The 16,617-nt window shown below is 31.1% G+C and overlaps 1 protein-coding gene across 1 annotated transcript in view; it reads left to right on the forward strand.

Moving 5' to 3' along the window:
* LOC114338992 (phenoloxidase-activating factor 2) overlaps positions 1-16,617 on the forward strand; it is a 106,745-nt gene that overhangs the window by 52,644 nt on the left and 37,484 nt on the right. Inside the window, exon 2 of the mRNA XM_028289620.2 lies at positions 10,872-11,180. Coding sequence (XP_028145421.2) covers positions 10,872-11,180 — 309 coding nt within the window. The remainder of the gene's footprint in view (positions 1-10,871; positions 11,181-16,617) is intronic.

A 16,617-nucleotide genomic window follows, 5' to 3' on the forward strand; every position in this document is an offset into this window, starting at 1 on the left:
TGGGGAGAAGGCTCTCGTCGATTTCGTTGCAATAAAAAACAACCTAGCAATATTATTAGAAATAACAGACCTTAGTACCGATCAGAAGTACTTGTACCAAATCAGTCAAGCAGTTGAAGCGGAAAATGTCCTAATGATTTGAGCCTTAAAAGACCTGGGAAAGTATCACACGCACGGTGGCTGACAGTTACTAATCGGTTGCTTCGATTGTATGTTGGAACTAAATGTCCCAGCCCCCAATGTTAGTAAGTTTCATCCAAAAAGTGGATGAACCAGTTTGGTTTTATATAAAACTGTATCCTAGCTGTTCTGATGGTTCAAAACATTTATGGCGGATGATCCATTATTCACGATTTCTACCAGTTAACCAAAGCAAAATTGTCGATGCTTTTATTAAAAGGAATGCTTATTTTGCCCATCCCGAAAATTTATTACTCGGTATGATGAAAGATGACCGAAAACATAAACGGGAGCTAGGACTACGTAGAAAGCCGAAAGCTAGAGAAAGCCAGAAAGAAAAAAGATCCGAAGTTTCAAAATACCAACATTAAATTTTAGTGCTGCAGATTATATTGACTTAATTTCTATTTCTGAATTCAATGTTATAGGATATGATCAATTAGACGTAAGGGATATGATTGATTCTGGGAATTCCAACAACATAGAGGGTTTTAAACTGCCCTTATCATACCCAGTCCGTGGCAATGACTGATAAGTTAGTAACTGAGCATCAACTGCTGTTTGTGGACCAGAATCAAGGGATGGCTTTATTCGTTCAAGGTTGCAGTCTAGAAATATTATGCCGTTTTTAACACAAAATCAGACTAATCATAAAATGTATATTGTATCATAAAACAATTATTTACATTCAAAAAACGGATAAAAAAATAAATTTTTAAAATTTTATTTTTTTTTTGTTATTACCAAAAATTTAAATTTATTATGCAACCTGAAGATAGGGTCCAATAAAAAAGATTTCTTACAGTTTTATTATACATCAAAACACAACTTTTTCGCACTAGCCCCATAAAAAATAATGACTTCGCTTCGAATTTTTCGTTCCACCCTATTAGTCAAGGCATGTCGTACGGTTATTAGCTAATAGATGCTACTATTGGATGGTAGTTTATCTATTTTATAAACTAAAACCAGTAAAATTAAAGTCGTAATATAATTTACCTCGTTATTTTAAAACTCAGGATAAATAAATTTTCATAAAAATAAAGTTGAGATATATATTATCTCAGAGGAAAAAAGTTAGATTGTTATACTGCTTAATTGTTCTGCTTCGCTTTTACTTCCATTTCTAAAGTTTTACCAACAAAGGGTACGTAAAAATAAATTGTGCGGCTAAAAACTACATATACCAAGGGAAGCTACGAAGTTTTTCATTTGTTAAAATATGGCACTACAATTTAATTAAACGTAAAGCTATCTGTACAAAGAAACTTGTATTTACTGTAATAAAAATTACACCTAAATTAAAATCAAGGAAAGAATGGAGGGAATAGTACAGTCAAATTAACACAGGAAAGATATCTAATCTTATAAAAGCTTAATAGTAGAGGATCCGGTATGAGGTCGATCTGTTTAATGAATAAAAATTATTGGATATGTAATTTAGTATGTTATCCATTATACAAAACGGGGGGGGGGGTGTCAGATTTAATTTTGTTGTGACTGTAGTTAATCAAGAATTGAAAAATTACTTTTTTATAAATTAAAAAAAAAGTTTCGACCCCGGAAGGTTTGATCATTATAAACAAAAAACATCTTATTCGTAATTTTTCTCTTAAGATGATCGTTTTCGAGTTATAGATTTTAGCTATTAAAGTTAACGATTTTCAAGGCTCAAAAACATATTATTTTTGTAATCATCAAGTACCTAAATTCAAGTTCAAACCTTTTATCAGATCCTGATAAGAATTTTTGGCATGCTTTATCCTAAAAAATATATTTTTTTAATTGTTAATGAGGAAGGTTCGTTATGGGAACGCGGGGCTCGGACTGCATTAATAACTAAAAACAATATTTTAAAGTGAAATAAGTCCAAAATACTTATCAGTAACTGATAAAATAAGCTCTGAACTTGAATTTAGGTTATTCGAAATTTCAAAAATCATATTTTTTTTTAATTTAAAAATTAAAACGGGATAGTTCCTGAGAGTTGTCTCTATATCATCTAGTTAAGTAACTATTGACGTAAAGAAAAAACTCCTTTGTGTAGTTGGTATAAAATTTAACTAGGAAGTTAATGTTCTAAAAGATCCAAAACGATTAAATTGATCGTTGAGAAATTGTATCGGTCCATCTTCAGTGAAGTCATTGTCGTTCCTATATAGCCACAAAACCAAACAGTGGTTGGATTAAAATAATGTTCAATCGACATTATAAATATGTGAAAATAATGTGACTTGAAGTCGATGACAATGTATTGCTTCCAGAAATATTTGAGTACTCTACTTTAATATTATTATAGGTCCACTTTTGTCCACGTTAGTCTGCCATCACACTAAATTTTCTCCTCTTTTTCCATCTTAGTCCATTAAAATGTTACATTTAGGTTGCACTTCTTAGAGGGGTCAATTTTATTGTTTTACTGTATAGGAGGGTTCAGTAGAAGCTTAAGTTCAAGTTTTTGGGGTCGCCACCCTTGTCCCCCGGCCGCTATATTGGAAAAAGAGGTGCAAAGGGTTTTCGCGCTGTATCTTCTAAACTGGCAATCCTACAGAAAATTTACTTGACATAAAATGTAGCAAATTAAATTTTCTACAATTTTATATCTATTACTTTTTATCGTCAAGTGACCAACAAAAAAGATATAAATAAAAATATGAGAAAATTTTGTAAGAAGTTTCCTTTTGGAGGTATAACTTTTTTTCCTATCATTTCACAATAAAATAACATCATAGCGATTTTGTAGAGGATTTCTCAATGAACAATTTTCGCTGTAAAGTTGTTTAATTTTATTTATTGTCTACGTTTTACAGCGCTCCAATCTTCACCAGATTCTCGAATTCTCATAGGAATACAATAAAAAAAAATACTTTTCTATCTATACAGGGTGAGCTAGATAAAGGGCCTATTAGAAATATCTCGAGAACTATAGGTAAGAAAATCATGAAAATTGGAATACAGGGGTTTTGAGGTGTGAACTATTTAATGAAAATAATTTGGTCTCTTTGCTACTTCCGGTTATACCGGAAGTTCATTGTAACTTCGTTTTTTTAAATGGAACACCCTATATATTTTTACATTTTTGGATTAACCTCGATTTCTTATTTCTTAAAATATAAGGTTTTGTAATATTATACAGGGTAGGTTAAAAGATAATTACGTTTTCTTATTAATTTCGTAGCAACATTCACACCCTGTAAAATTGTAGTAGTTTGACATAATAAACTCTATTTATATTCAAATGATTTTTAGTATAGTACACTATTGTTAAGAATTATCTTGGTATAGTTAAATTTTTCCTTTTAGTATACAGGGTTGGTCGAACCTCGGAATGAGTATTTTCTGAGTTTTCTTAAATGGAACACCCTGTATTTTAGTATTGTAATGAAATGCTATTTTATGGTACTTCTTAATTTCTTAAGCATTCCCTATACCTAACTGCTTTAATTTGTGAGTTAGTGGTGATTCAAGCCAAACATTAATTGCAACACAAAATACGTGAAATTGTATTAGGTTTGCCGTGAAAATATTCAATCACAAATAATTTTTTGGAAATAAATACATATTAATCTAGATTAATACTTAAAATTGCCAATAATGGTTGATCTATCAAAATACCATCGAAGTTAAGATTGTTGGTGCGAATAACAATTAAGCGCAAATTAAAGCAGTTAGGTATAGGGAATGCTTAAGAAGTAAAAAAGTACCATGAAATATCAAATCATTACAATACTAAAATATAGGGTGTTCCATTTAAGACAACTCAGAAAATACTCATTCCGAGTTTCGACCCACCCTGTATACTAAAATTAAAAATTGAGCTATACTAATAATTGTTAACAATATTAGACTATATTAAAAATCATTTGAACATAAATAGAGTTTATTATGTCAAATTACTACAATCCTACAGGGTGTGAAATTGCTACGAAATTAATAAGAAAACGTAATTATCTTTTAACCTACCCAGTATAATGTTACAAAACCTCATATTTTAAGAAAGAAGAAATCGAGGAAAATCCAAAAATGTAAAAATATACAGGGTGTCCTATTTAAAAAAACGAAGCTATAAGCAACTTCCGGTATAACCGGAAGGACCAAATAGATGAAAATATCTTCATTAAATAGATCAATCTTCAAAACCCCCTTATTCCAATTTTCGTAATTCAGTTGCCTTTAGTTCTCGAGATATTTCTAATAGGCCCTTTATCTGCCTCACCCTATATATTAGTCGAGCGGCAGCAATATTTATGCCGACCACGAAAATCAAATTTAAGGTGAATGACCAATTTTGGTCTATTTTTATGTTTTCGAGGTCGCTGAATCCGAATATTAAGTTTATTTTTATCTAGATTTGGTGGAACATGTTCAAAAATCAAATTTTATACAAAAATGCCGAAAATCAATTTTGATGATTTTTCAAATTTACCTCGCTGTATCTTTGGTCGCTGTAAATATTTACTATAGAAAATTTTACTGTTTATTTTGTGAAGTATGTAGATAAGAATGGGATTAGTCGTAAATATTTAAACACATTAAAAAAGGAGTTGTTAGTTTTTAAACATTTTGTCATCATATTTCGTTTGTTTCATGTTTACTTAAAAAAGTTGAGTGACAAACTTTTTAGTTTATAATTTTAACCAACACAACAATAAAATATAATTCATGAAGAAGTTTTTTGGAAAATTTTAAGTCAAAATATACAATAGGAAAAAAGTTATGATACTTCATAAACAAGCGGCACACCCCAAAAAACGCTTATATTTCGAGATCCTGACCACGGTGTGGTGAATGGCTAATTTTTATCATACTTTATGATTTTGATAACAAAAATTCGTTTTTTGCTCTTCTTAAAAATTTTGCAATATGCGGTTGCCTCATTCTTCTTCTGAACCGGCGAATTTGTCCTCACACAACTTCTTGGGCCGTTTCTATATGCTTCGGGTTATAAGTTTTATAGTGGGGAGAAAGGTCAAAAACAGATTAATAATAGCATAGGAATGTTAAAATCATAATAACTTGTATGAATAAAAAATATATAGATAAAAAAGTAAGCCTAACTTTTGTGTTTATTATATCCTTATGAGCATTCGAGAATCTGGTCAAGTTTGGAGCGCTGTAACACCTATATAAATAAATAGAATTAAACAAATTTATAGTGGAAATTGTTTGCTGAAAAACCCTCTACAAAATTGCTATAATGTTGTTTTATTTTAAAATGAACTGAAAAAAAGTTTTAACCTCCAAAAGAATCTTGTTAAATTTTTTTTACATATTTTTGTTTATATCTTTTTTGTTGGTCACTTGACGATAAAAAGTAATGGAAATAAAATTGCAGAAAATTTAATTTGCTACATTCTATGTTTAATTACATTTTCCATAGGGTTGGTTATTTATGAGATATAGCGCGAAACCCCTTTGCACACCATTTCCAAGATGGCGGCCGGGGGACAAGGGTGGCGACCCCAAAAACTTGAACTTAAGCTTTTACTGATCGCCCCTACACATTAAAGAAATAAAATTGACTCCTCTAACAAATGCAAGGTATGGCTTAAAAAATGTAACATTTTAATGGAGTATCTCTATACCTTACTAATATATACATTATAGAAGTTTTCAGGGAATTTCGGCACTCGGTAATAAAGTAATCTTTCATTTTGCGTTTAAATTTTTAAAAAATACTTATTATTTTTCTCAGGCTTCTAAAAAAATTAATGCATTTAAAAAGCTATGGCCATAAATTTTGCACCTACGCTTTTAAAAGGAATCGTATTTTCTACAATAATTGGAGGGCAACAGCACTGGATAGGTCATTATAGAGGTGTCTTGATGACGCCTACGTTGAGCAATGGATTAGTCCAGAAAGCCACTGCGCATCCGCTGGGAAAAATATTCTAATTCGGATTTTTTGCAAAATCTTACTCAAAAAGGACTCCTTTTAACAAATTTGCATGTTGCCAGGACCAAAAGATGGTCAAAAATTTTTTAAACGTTTTTTTTTGTTTTTTTCCTAAAATTATTTTTTTGGCATGGAAAAAAGATTTTTAGGTTTTTTGGATCATTCCAAACAGAAAAGGTCTTTAGTGACTTTTCTCTAAAGTTGATAGTTTTTGACATATAAGCGATTAAAAATTGAAAAATTGCGAAATCGGCCATTTTTAACCCTCAAAAACTATGTGAAAACCTGAAAATTTGAATGTTACCAAGGTAGGTACATATTCTTTAAACATCGATTGATAAAATCCCGAAGAGTTTTTTGCAATACAATATTTAAAACTCCTTTGTTTTTTAATTTCTAATCAAGCGTGCGCGGCACTATTTTCCACCGACAGTATGGTGCAAATGAAAGGAATAAATTCGTTATTTCGTAAACCGGTGATTTTAAGGAAAAATCCCGAAACAGGTCGATTTTTATTTTTAAGTTATGATATTGTGGCATATATGGTATACTAGTGACGTCGTCCGTCTGGGCGTGATGACGTAATCTATGATTTTTTTAAATAAGAATAGGGGTCGTGTGGTAGCTCATTTGAAAGGTTCTTCAATTCTCTATTCAGTAATGTCAACATTTACATAATTATTTATACGGGGTGTCCTTCTACTTCTTTTTTTGTCAAATAATTTAATTTAATAAAATTTTTTTGGACACCCTGTATAAATAATTATGTAAATGTTTATATTACTTAATAGAGAATTGAAGAACCTTTCAAATGAGCTAGCACACGACCCCTATTCTCATTTAAAAATATCATCGATTACGTCATCACGCCCAGATGGATGACGTCACTAGTATACCATATATGCCACAATATCATAACTTAAAAATAAAAATCGACCTATTTCGGGATTTTTCCTTAAAGTCGCCGGTTTACGAAATAACGAATTTATTCCTTTCATTTGCACCATACTGTCGGTGGAAAATAGTGTCGCGCACGCTTGATTAGCAATTAAAAAACAAAGGAGTTTTGAATATTGTATTGCAAAAAACTCTTCGGAATTTCATCAATCGATGTTTAAACAATATCTACCTATCTTGGCAACATTCAAATTTTCAGCTTTTCACATAGTTTTTGAGGGTTAAAAATGGCCGATTTCGCAATTTTTCAATTTTTGATCGCTTATATGTCAAAAACTATCGTTTTTAAAAAAAAGTCACTAAAGACCTTTTCTATTTGGAATGATCCAAAAAACTTAAAAAACTTTTTTCCATGCAAAAAAAATAATTTTAGAAAAAAAAAAAAACGTTTAAAAAATTTTTGACCACCTTTTGGTCCTGGCAACATACAAATTTGTTAAAAGGAGTCCTTTTTGAGTAAGATTTTGCAAAAAATCCGAATTAGAATATTTTTCCTAGCGGATGCGCAGTGGCTTTCTGGACTAGATGGGTTTAAGTGAATTCTAATGATAATGGTGGTTAAACAGAAAAATTTTCCTTATATTTTTTACTGGCAAATCTTTTACAATGCATCTACTAGACTTGTGCATTATATTATTACCTTCTTGTCCTTCTTCACACTGTTCTTCATAGTTATACATATATCTTAATTTTATTCACTGTCACCATAAATAGCATGCTTGTATCAACACCATACCAATATTGCAAGTTCTTCGACCACGAGGTTCTTCTTCGTCCTGGGCTGCGCTTGCCCGCTATTTTCCCTTGCATATTTGGTAGCAACCTATATTTGGGAGCTCTCATTACATGTCCGAAATACTCCAGCTTTCTCTTTTTGATGCTATTTATAATTTTAATAGTCTTGATGAAACGTTATAGTATTGTGGAGTCCAGGACTCGACACCATAAAGTAAGACCGAGAACACGTAGCAGCGAAGTAGGCGGATCCTCAATGCCAATTTTAGGTCTCTGTTACCACATTATATTATTACCACTAACAAAATATCGGCTAGAAACTATTTATTTGGCGAGGAAGTCGGCAGAAAAACTGAGAGTAACTCATAGAGAATTGAAACACACAATGTAGAATGTTCTAAGGAAAGAAAATCACTAGATTATCAAAACGAATTACTACTCTTAAGTAAAACGGTCCCAAGGGGGGTAATCAAATCGAATCAAGAGAAGACCAGCACTAAAATGAGTCGATGTTTTTCAAAAATAGTTGGAAAAAACTGGTGGGAAGTAACAGCAGACAGAAAAGCATTTCAATCCAATAAAAAATTCGACGATGTTCGAAAAATACTAGACAAAAACTGGTTGGAAGTCGAAATCATGACAGTACAATAATTATTAATGATTATTTCATTCATAGAGATTCTGACCAATAGAAACCAAAAAGAATAAAAATTACAGTGATTATTTTTTGATGATTTTAACTTCCAATCCTATAGTAAGATATTTGATCACGTGTTTAATTCTGTCCAATCAGATTAAAATTATACTCAGAATTACCTACTGTAGAAAATTACTGATATAATTTTTTTAAGCAGATTGTTTCTGTTTAATGGCAACCAGTTTCCTAGTTTTGGCAACTGTCACATTTAAGAAAATATCCATAATATACGTATTAAAAGATAATCTTACGAATATCACACGACAGTAAGAATAAATAAGAAAATAATGCTTCATTTTTACTTAAGTTTGTTGTCATTGGGCAATACCCACTCGAGCCCTGCGGGCTCTCGTGTCTGTTGCCAGACAACAAATTTTCGAAAAACTGTCGCATTATTTTCAATTTATTCTCACTCTCCTGTGATATTATACCCGATTATTTTTTGATGATTTTACCTTCCAATCGTACCGTAAGATATTTGATCACGTGTTTAATTCTGTCCAATCAGATTAAAATTATACTGAGAATTATCTACTGTAGAAAATTACCGATAGAATTTTTTTAAATAGATTGTTTCTGTTTAATTGCAACCAGTTTCCTAGTTTTGACAACTGTCACATTTAAGAAAATATCCATAATATACCTATTAAAAAAATAATCTTACGAATATCACACGACAGTAAGAATAAATAAGAAAATAACGCTTCATTTTTACTCAAATTTGTTGTTATTGGGAAATAGCCATTCGAGCCCTGCGGGCTCTCGTGTCTATTGCCAGACAACAAATTTTCTAAAAACTGTCGCATTATTTTCAATTTATTCTCACTCTCTTGTGATATTATACCCGATTATTTCTTAATAATTTTAAGTTCAAGTCGTATAGTGAGATTTTTCATCACGTGTTTACAAAATTACACTGGGAACTTATTTAAGTAGATGTGTGTGTGTGTTTGTGTTTTATTGGCACAGGTTTAAGCAACCAACTAGCCAGTCAATTTTTTTAAGCAGATTGTTTCTGTTTAATTGCAACCAGTTTCCTAGTTTTGACAATTGTCACATTTAAGAAAATATCCGTAATAAACTTTTAGTTCTCAACGGTTGAACCGCGGACATTCGGATACAATTAGCGTCTCTTTGCAAAGACAATGACGTCGACTTTGCAAAGTAACAAGACACTTCCTTAACACACACACACACACTGCACATGACAATAGGCATCTAACTGCAAAAATTTACCGTACCTACCATGTCAATGGCCATTAGTTGTCGAGGAGAATACAAATCGGCAAATTTAAGCGGTCGAGTTTACTTCGGTAAGATCCATTCATGAATAAAACTGTATTTTTTATAAATAATTTTAACTAATATTTTATTAATATCTTCATCTAAATATTTGCTAAACTGTGCTTTTCACTTTGACAAGTTGAAAAATGGGTGTCACATTAATTGGGATCAATGTCACTGAATGTTTTTATACAAAGACTTGAATTTTATATGTAAGTATTAAAAAATAACCTTACGAATATCACACGACAGTAAGAATAAATAAGAAAACAATGCTCCACTTTTCTTCAAACTTGTTGTCATTGGGTAATAGCCACTGAAGCCTTGCGGGCTCTCGTGTCTATTGCCAGACAACAAGATTTCTAAAAATTGTCATATTATTGTCAATTTTTTCTCACTCTCTTGTGATATTAATGCCGATAATTTTTGATAATTTCCCGTCGTCAAGTATTTTACGCCAAATGCCCTTCGTTGCTGCCCAAAAATACATTCAGTTACATTAATGACAATTAATGTTTTACAATTTTTCACGGAGAACACCAAGAAACAGGTTTAGGAAATATTCAGGCGAATATATCAATAAAATATTAGTTAAAATGATTTAAAAAGATAGTTTTATTCATGAAATAATCGTACCGAATTACTCTAGAGTCTTAAAAATTATCGATTTGTTTTGCCCTCGTGACAGTTTCACATAATTTGACTCCCCTTTGGGTCGTGAAATTAAAACTGTCAAAAGTGTCACTCGGGATACAAATCGATAATTTTAGAGCTCTGACAATTAGTAGTTACTACTGACAATTTGATTCCTGCTTGGAACGTGCTAGTAAAGCCATTGTTTTGCTTTGTCTTTACATATTTTAATTACAAAATTTTAACAGATACATTGTACTTAGTATATTGAATGAAAGTTGTCGTCGACATTGACAAACCAGAACTAACTGTGTATTTAGAAGACGATTGAATTAATTTTTTGTTTTTATGTATTTTAATTTGATTTATTTTTGTTATTTTTCAAAAACAATAATTTTTACACGAAATCGGACACTCATTTCTAAATGTACCAAATATTTGTTGGTGAAGTTTGCCATAAGTAAACGAAACATTTTTTTATTATTTCAGATCGAAAGAATCCTGTGGCAACGCTTTACTTTCTTGCTGTAAAGACGAGCACGTCACCCATGACAGATTTACACCAACGCCACCTGAAGTTCCCGTACCACAGGGATGTGGGTATCGCCGAACGAAAGGTGTAGGGTTCGAAATTACTGGAACTAAGGACAATGAGGCTCAGTACGCCGAATTTCCATGGATGGTGTCCATATATAGGCTACCGAAAGATGCGAATTCAAGGCCTGTTTGTGGTGGTGCTCTGATACATCCACAGGCAGTTATTACAGCGGCGCATTGTGTACAGGATAAAAGACAAAGGTAAAAACTGGCTATGTTACGTAAAATTGTGAAATATGTTGGATTATCAGATTATCAGAATTAGGTCAGTAAAGGTTCCTTTTGTAGCTTCCTTTGTAATAAAAAGAATTTAAGTTGGACAAAAACGTTATATCACAGACCAATGAACGTTTTCGGTCTTAGCAGACCATCATAAGGTTAAACCTTGAAATAAGTAAACCTATAAACTACTGCAAAAAGGTTGAAATTATGATTGTTAAAGGTTAAAAATTTAAGAAAAATGTGATTACGTACTCTAGCTCATTGTAGTTGAAACTAACTACAGAAATTGGTCACATTGCCTTTGAATAACAAATTTTAAGCCATATTTGTTAATGTGATGCGACAAAAAGTCGACATTAGAAGAATAAAATTTATCAAATGTGCGTCCTCATCTTTGCTTCATGTACTAGCTTTATGAGGAAGTCGGAACCAACTGATTTAAATTTGACATGATAATATAATGTGACATGAAATTTCACATAAGGAGGTTTTAAGTGTATAAAATGAAACTGTCAAAAGTCAATAATGAAGCTAAAGCTATAAAAATTTTTAAAAAAATATTTGACCACTGTAATTTTTTGAATTTAATTTGTAAAATTAAAATAAAATGTAATTATTTAAGAAAATACTATCAATGTTCACAAGCTAAAATATTGCCAAAATAGCAATAATCGGAAAATGGTGTATGTAGTTAATTTTGAAAATGAAAATAATTGAAGAATGAAACTGAAATGCTGGTAAAGGAAGAATTCAATATAGTTGAATAAATGAAATAAATAGGAAATGGTCTAAATGTAGAATAGAAAAGTAAATAGGCATTAATTAAAAAAAAATGAAGTATGTATTTAAAATTCTGTTAGCAAACTTGAAAAAAAATTTTATTTAACATAATGAAGGTAGAAACATTTTTCATTTTATAAAAATAATTAAAGTTAACTGAATAATTAATTAAGAAATAATCCAATCACCATTCAACAAAAGAAAATTATGTTGTCAAAGGAATAACACCATGCTTGATATTAAAAGGTAAATGGTGAAAAATTGATTAGAGATGTTAACGGAAAATTAAAACAATGATTTTTGAGTAAAAACATATGATATAAAATGGAATTTAATTGATTATAATGAAATTAAAAGAAAGATAAATGGCTTTTATTCCTCACCTTATTCTAATCTTCATTCAATCACTTTTTTTGTTTTTAACACAATATTAAAATTATATCTATTCAATGTTCTTATGTTCCCATTATCATAGCTCAATTAATACTATTTCACAAAATAAAACATAATCTGTTTTTACCCTCTCCTTGACACCTTTCTTTCTGGTACAATCAATTATTATTCTTTTAGATCTTTTTTGATATTCCGAATAAATTATAATTACCTTTTCATATTTCATTATAATATCATCAAATTTCTTTTATTTTAATCTTATAGTCATTTTGCCATCTTAGCCTTACTGGATCACGCTTTTCATCATGTTGGTTGTGATAATATCATGTGGACGATTTTACGTCTGCAACAATGGCAGTCGAGGCATATCTACGTCTACATGTCTCATCAGGCATATTAAATCTTTAAATTGTTTTTGTTGTTTTTTAACTTATTCACTAAAATTTTCCATACGTATAGGCAACCAGTTATACTTCTTTCTTTTTCCAAAATCATAGGTTTTTACTCAAAAATCATTGTTTTAATTTTCCGTTAATATTTCTAATCAATTTTTCACCATTTACCTTTCAGTATCAAGCATGATGTTATTCCTTTGACGACATAATTTTCCTTTGTTGAATGGTAATTGGATTCTTCCTTAATTAATCGTTAAATTACATTTAATTATTTTTATAAAATTAAGACGTTTTCTACCTTCATTATTTCAAATAAAATTTTTCTAAATTTTGCTAACAGAATTTTAAATACACTCCATTAAAATATTTTTCTAATTTACTTACAGTGTGATTTGTTCATTGTGGCTTGATTGTCATTTGCTTTTATTGTGTTTGTTGCTATGCTTGGTTGTTTACATGTATGAATTCTTCAATGTGAGCATATTCTCGCTCGTGTGTGTCACCAAATATTTCTTTTATTAACTCCAAATTTATGACAATCTATCTATACAACCTATATACAATAAGCAACCCTGCTGACAATTAGGAATGACATGTAAGGAGTCATCCAGTAATGCACCCTTTTTTAAAACTTAGTCTACAATAATGACTATATCTAACATAAACTTAGACACATTAGTTTAGTACCTATTATTCGATTAACTCTAACGGAACTTTTCGCTTTGACCTACGATAAGTACGCGGTTTATTCACTAAACTTTTTGCGAACACATTTGGATGCACTTTAAGTTTCACCGTATATTTTTTCGCGCACTTTTTGATGTCATCTTTGACGTATGGTAGTCCGGCTTCCCGATCAATGGCTTCATTGGTTATAAACCATGGAACTCCTAGTATTAATCTCAGTATTTTGGACTGAAATCTTTGTGTGATTTCAATGTTGGAATGTGCGGCGGTTCCCCATAATTCTAGCCCATAAGTCCACACTGGTTTCAGGATGGATTTGTAGATTAGTATTTTATTTCCAGTTGATAGTTTTATTTTTGGTCCAATAGCCAATATACTATGGTTCTTAACTTATGACCCAGTTGTTTTCGCTTAGTAAATATATGCTTCCTCCAGTTTCATCTTCTGTCCAAGTACATACCTAGACATTTGACTTCATCTCCTTGTGGGATTTCTTTACCGTTTAAGTATACAGCCGGATATGTTTCCCTACTCGTGGTAAATGTTAGGTGTAGTGATTTGTTTTCATTTATTTTTACTCTCCATTTTTTCATCCATTGTTGTATTTTATTTAGGTTATTTTGTAGGATTTGTGAGGCTATTTTGGGATTTTTGTTCGATGATGGTATTGCCCTATCATTCGCAAATGTGGCTGTAGTGATATATGTATCTGTCGGTAGGTCAGCAGTAAATATAAGGTATACTATAGATCCTAGTACACTTCCTTGGGGTACCCCAGCGAGAATTTGTTTTAGGTTTGTGAATTCATTCTCATACTGTACCTGGAAGTTTCTGTTGGTGATATAGGATTTTAAGAGTATATAGTAATTTGTAGGTAAATTTTGTTTTAGTTTACATAATAGACCTTTATGCCAGACTTTATCAAATGCCTGACTTACGTCCAGAAATACCGCCGAGCAGTACCTATTATTTTCAAAGTCCTCGTTGATTCTCTCCACAATTCTATGTACCTGTTTTATTGTTGAATATTGTTTTATAAACCCAAATTGGTGTGGTGGTATTAGTTTTTTGTTTTCTAGTATAGGCATTAGCCTAGTAAGTATTAGCTTTTCAAAGACTTTGGATACCACTGGAAGAAGACTAATAGGACGGTAGGACTGTAAACTTTCTGGTTCTTTTCCTGGCTTTAGTATCATTGTTATTTGTGCCAGTTTCCATTATGATGGGAAATAGCCTAATCTCATTACAGAGTTAAATAACTTGCCGTCTCACTTCCAACATGTGAACAAGTCATATCCAGATCTCAGATGTTACCTAGGGCAAATTAGATTATATTTTAAACATCCAGGCTTAAGGTAGCATTTTATACCAATGTTTCCTTGACGGACTACTTTTACTGGACTTTGACTTACATATTTTTGTGTAATACTATCTTGGTGGCTAAGCATGTACATTGCACGTAAGCACTGATTATGACTGGTAACCAGTCGAAAACTAGTTATGTGAATTTGATGTGGCTCTTTTGAGGGTTTTTTAAATATACCTTTTATACAGGATTTATTGTTTTTTGTATCACACGGTATACAGCCAACTACAGGAAAACTTTTTCCTTGCGGAGTTAAATAACTGTGTCAGAAATTGAAAGTCTTTCTCTGAGAGTTGCTGAAGAGATTTTCCAGTAATCAAGTCGTATCCTGGAGCCTTTTTTGGATCGATGTTGTGTTGTATAATATTTTTTACCTCGTTTTTTGTGAATCTTTTTTCAGGAAGTTCTAGTTGATAAGGTTTTGTGAGTATTGAAATAATTTATTCTTCAGTTTGAAGTGAGTAATTTCCGCCATTTGGTGTAAAATCTTTTTTAAGGTGTGTTGCAAATATTTCGGCTTTTTCTAGTGGAATTTTCGCCCATTGTCCTGTTTGTGTTCTTACTGGTGGGATTGTATAGTTCTGCCTTCGTAAAGTCCTTGTAGCCTTCCATAACGAGTAGTCAGTTGCTTGGGTTGCATCTAGTTTTTGTAAGTGTTCCTGAAAGCTTGCATTTTTTTCTGCTATTTTCAATTTTTTAGGTCTTTTTGTGCTTTATTGAGGTCTGTTTTACTCTGAGGTGATCTTGATAATTGCCATTGTTTACTGAGTCTTCGCTTCTCAATTATTTTTTCATGTATTGTATTGGAACAGTTTTTGTTCATTTATCGATTTGTGGGTAATGGTGCTGAGTTCCATGCTGCTTTCTGCCAAACTGTGTTAAAATGTTCTATTGCGTGTTCGATTTGTTTATCCATCTTTAGTGGGATGTCTAAATTGATTTGATTATGTACTTGATATCGAAAATAACTCGAAATTTATTTTTTTGTTGTGTAATATACAGATCCTTTCTATTTTTGTTATGTTTTTGCTTACGTTATGATAACAAGTCAATGGCCAGAGGATAAATCTTAACAAAACTTTGGTTTAAAGTATTTTTCGTTTATTCCTCTCACTATAGCAAAATCGAGAAGATCTGGGATTTTCGTAGGGTCTGTAGACCAGTATGTTGGTTCCCTTGTGGTTACTATGTTTAGATTATCTATTAGTATTTCTTTTTGTAGTTCGCAGCCTTTGATATTAATAAGTCTAAGTATTTGGTATTTCGATGCGCTAATTTACAAATGCTTCGTAGAGTAAGTAGCTCATTCAATGATCGTTTTTAGGCGTGCATAAATGTGTAAGGAGGTAATTTTGAACACCTTATGTAATTAAATATTAAAAATATTTATTAAAAGTAGCTTCTGATTTTTTCAAACATGTTTTTTTGGAAAATGTATTACTGATAAATTATTTTTCGTTCTTAATTTGTTACATTGTTACATTTACGTACAAAAGTAGTGTTTAATTGTCTTCACAAAATTTTGTATTTTGTGTTTGTCTGTTTGTTTTTGTAAAATTTATTAATAATTTTCTTTCTTTATTTGTTACATTTACATAAAAAAGTAGTTTTTAATTGTTTCAAAAGTGTTGCATGTTGTGGTTGTGTTTTTTCTTTGGTAAAATATATTATTAATAGATTATTGTTATTTCTTTTTGCTACATTGTTACATTGATTACCGGATTGATAATCAGTAATCGTCAATTGTCAATTCAGTCATGGCTTACTTAAAATTTGAATAAATTTATACACCTAA

Source organism: Diabrotica virgifera, chromosome 4 (assembly GCF_917563875.1).
Source record: "Diabrotica virgifera virgifera chromosome 4, PGI_DIABVI_V3a".
Taxonomy (NCBI): Eukaryota; Metazoa; Arthropoda; class Insecta; order Coleoptera; family Chrysomelidae; genus Diabrotica; species Diabrotica virgifera.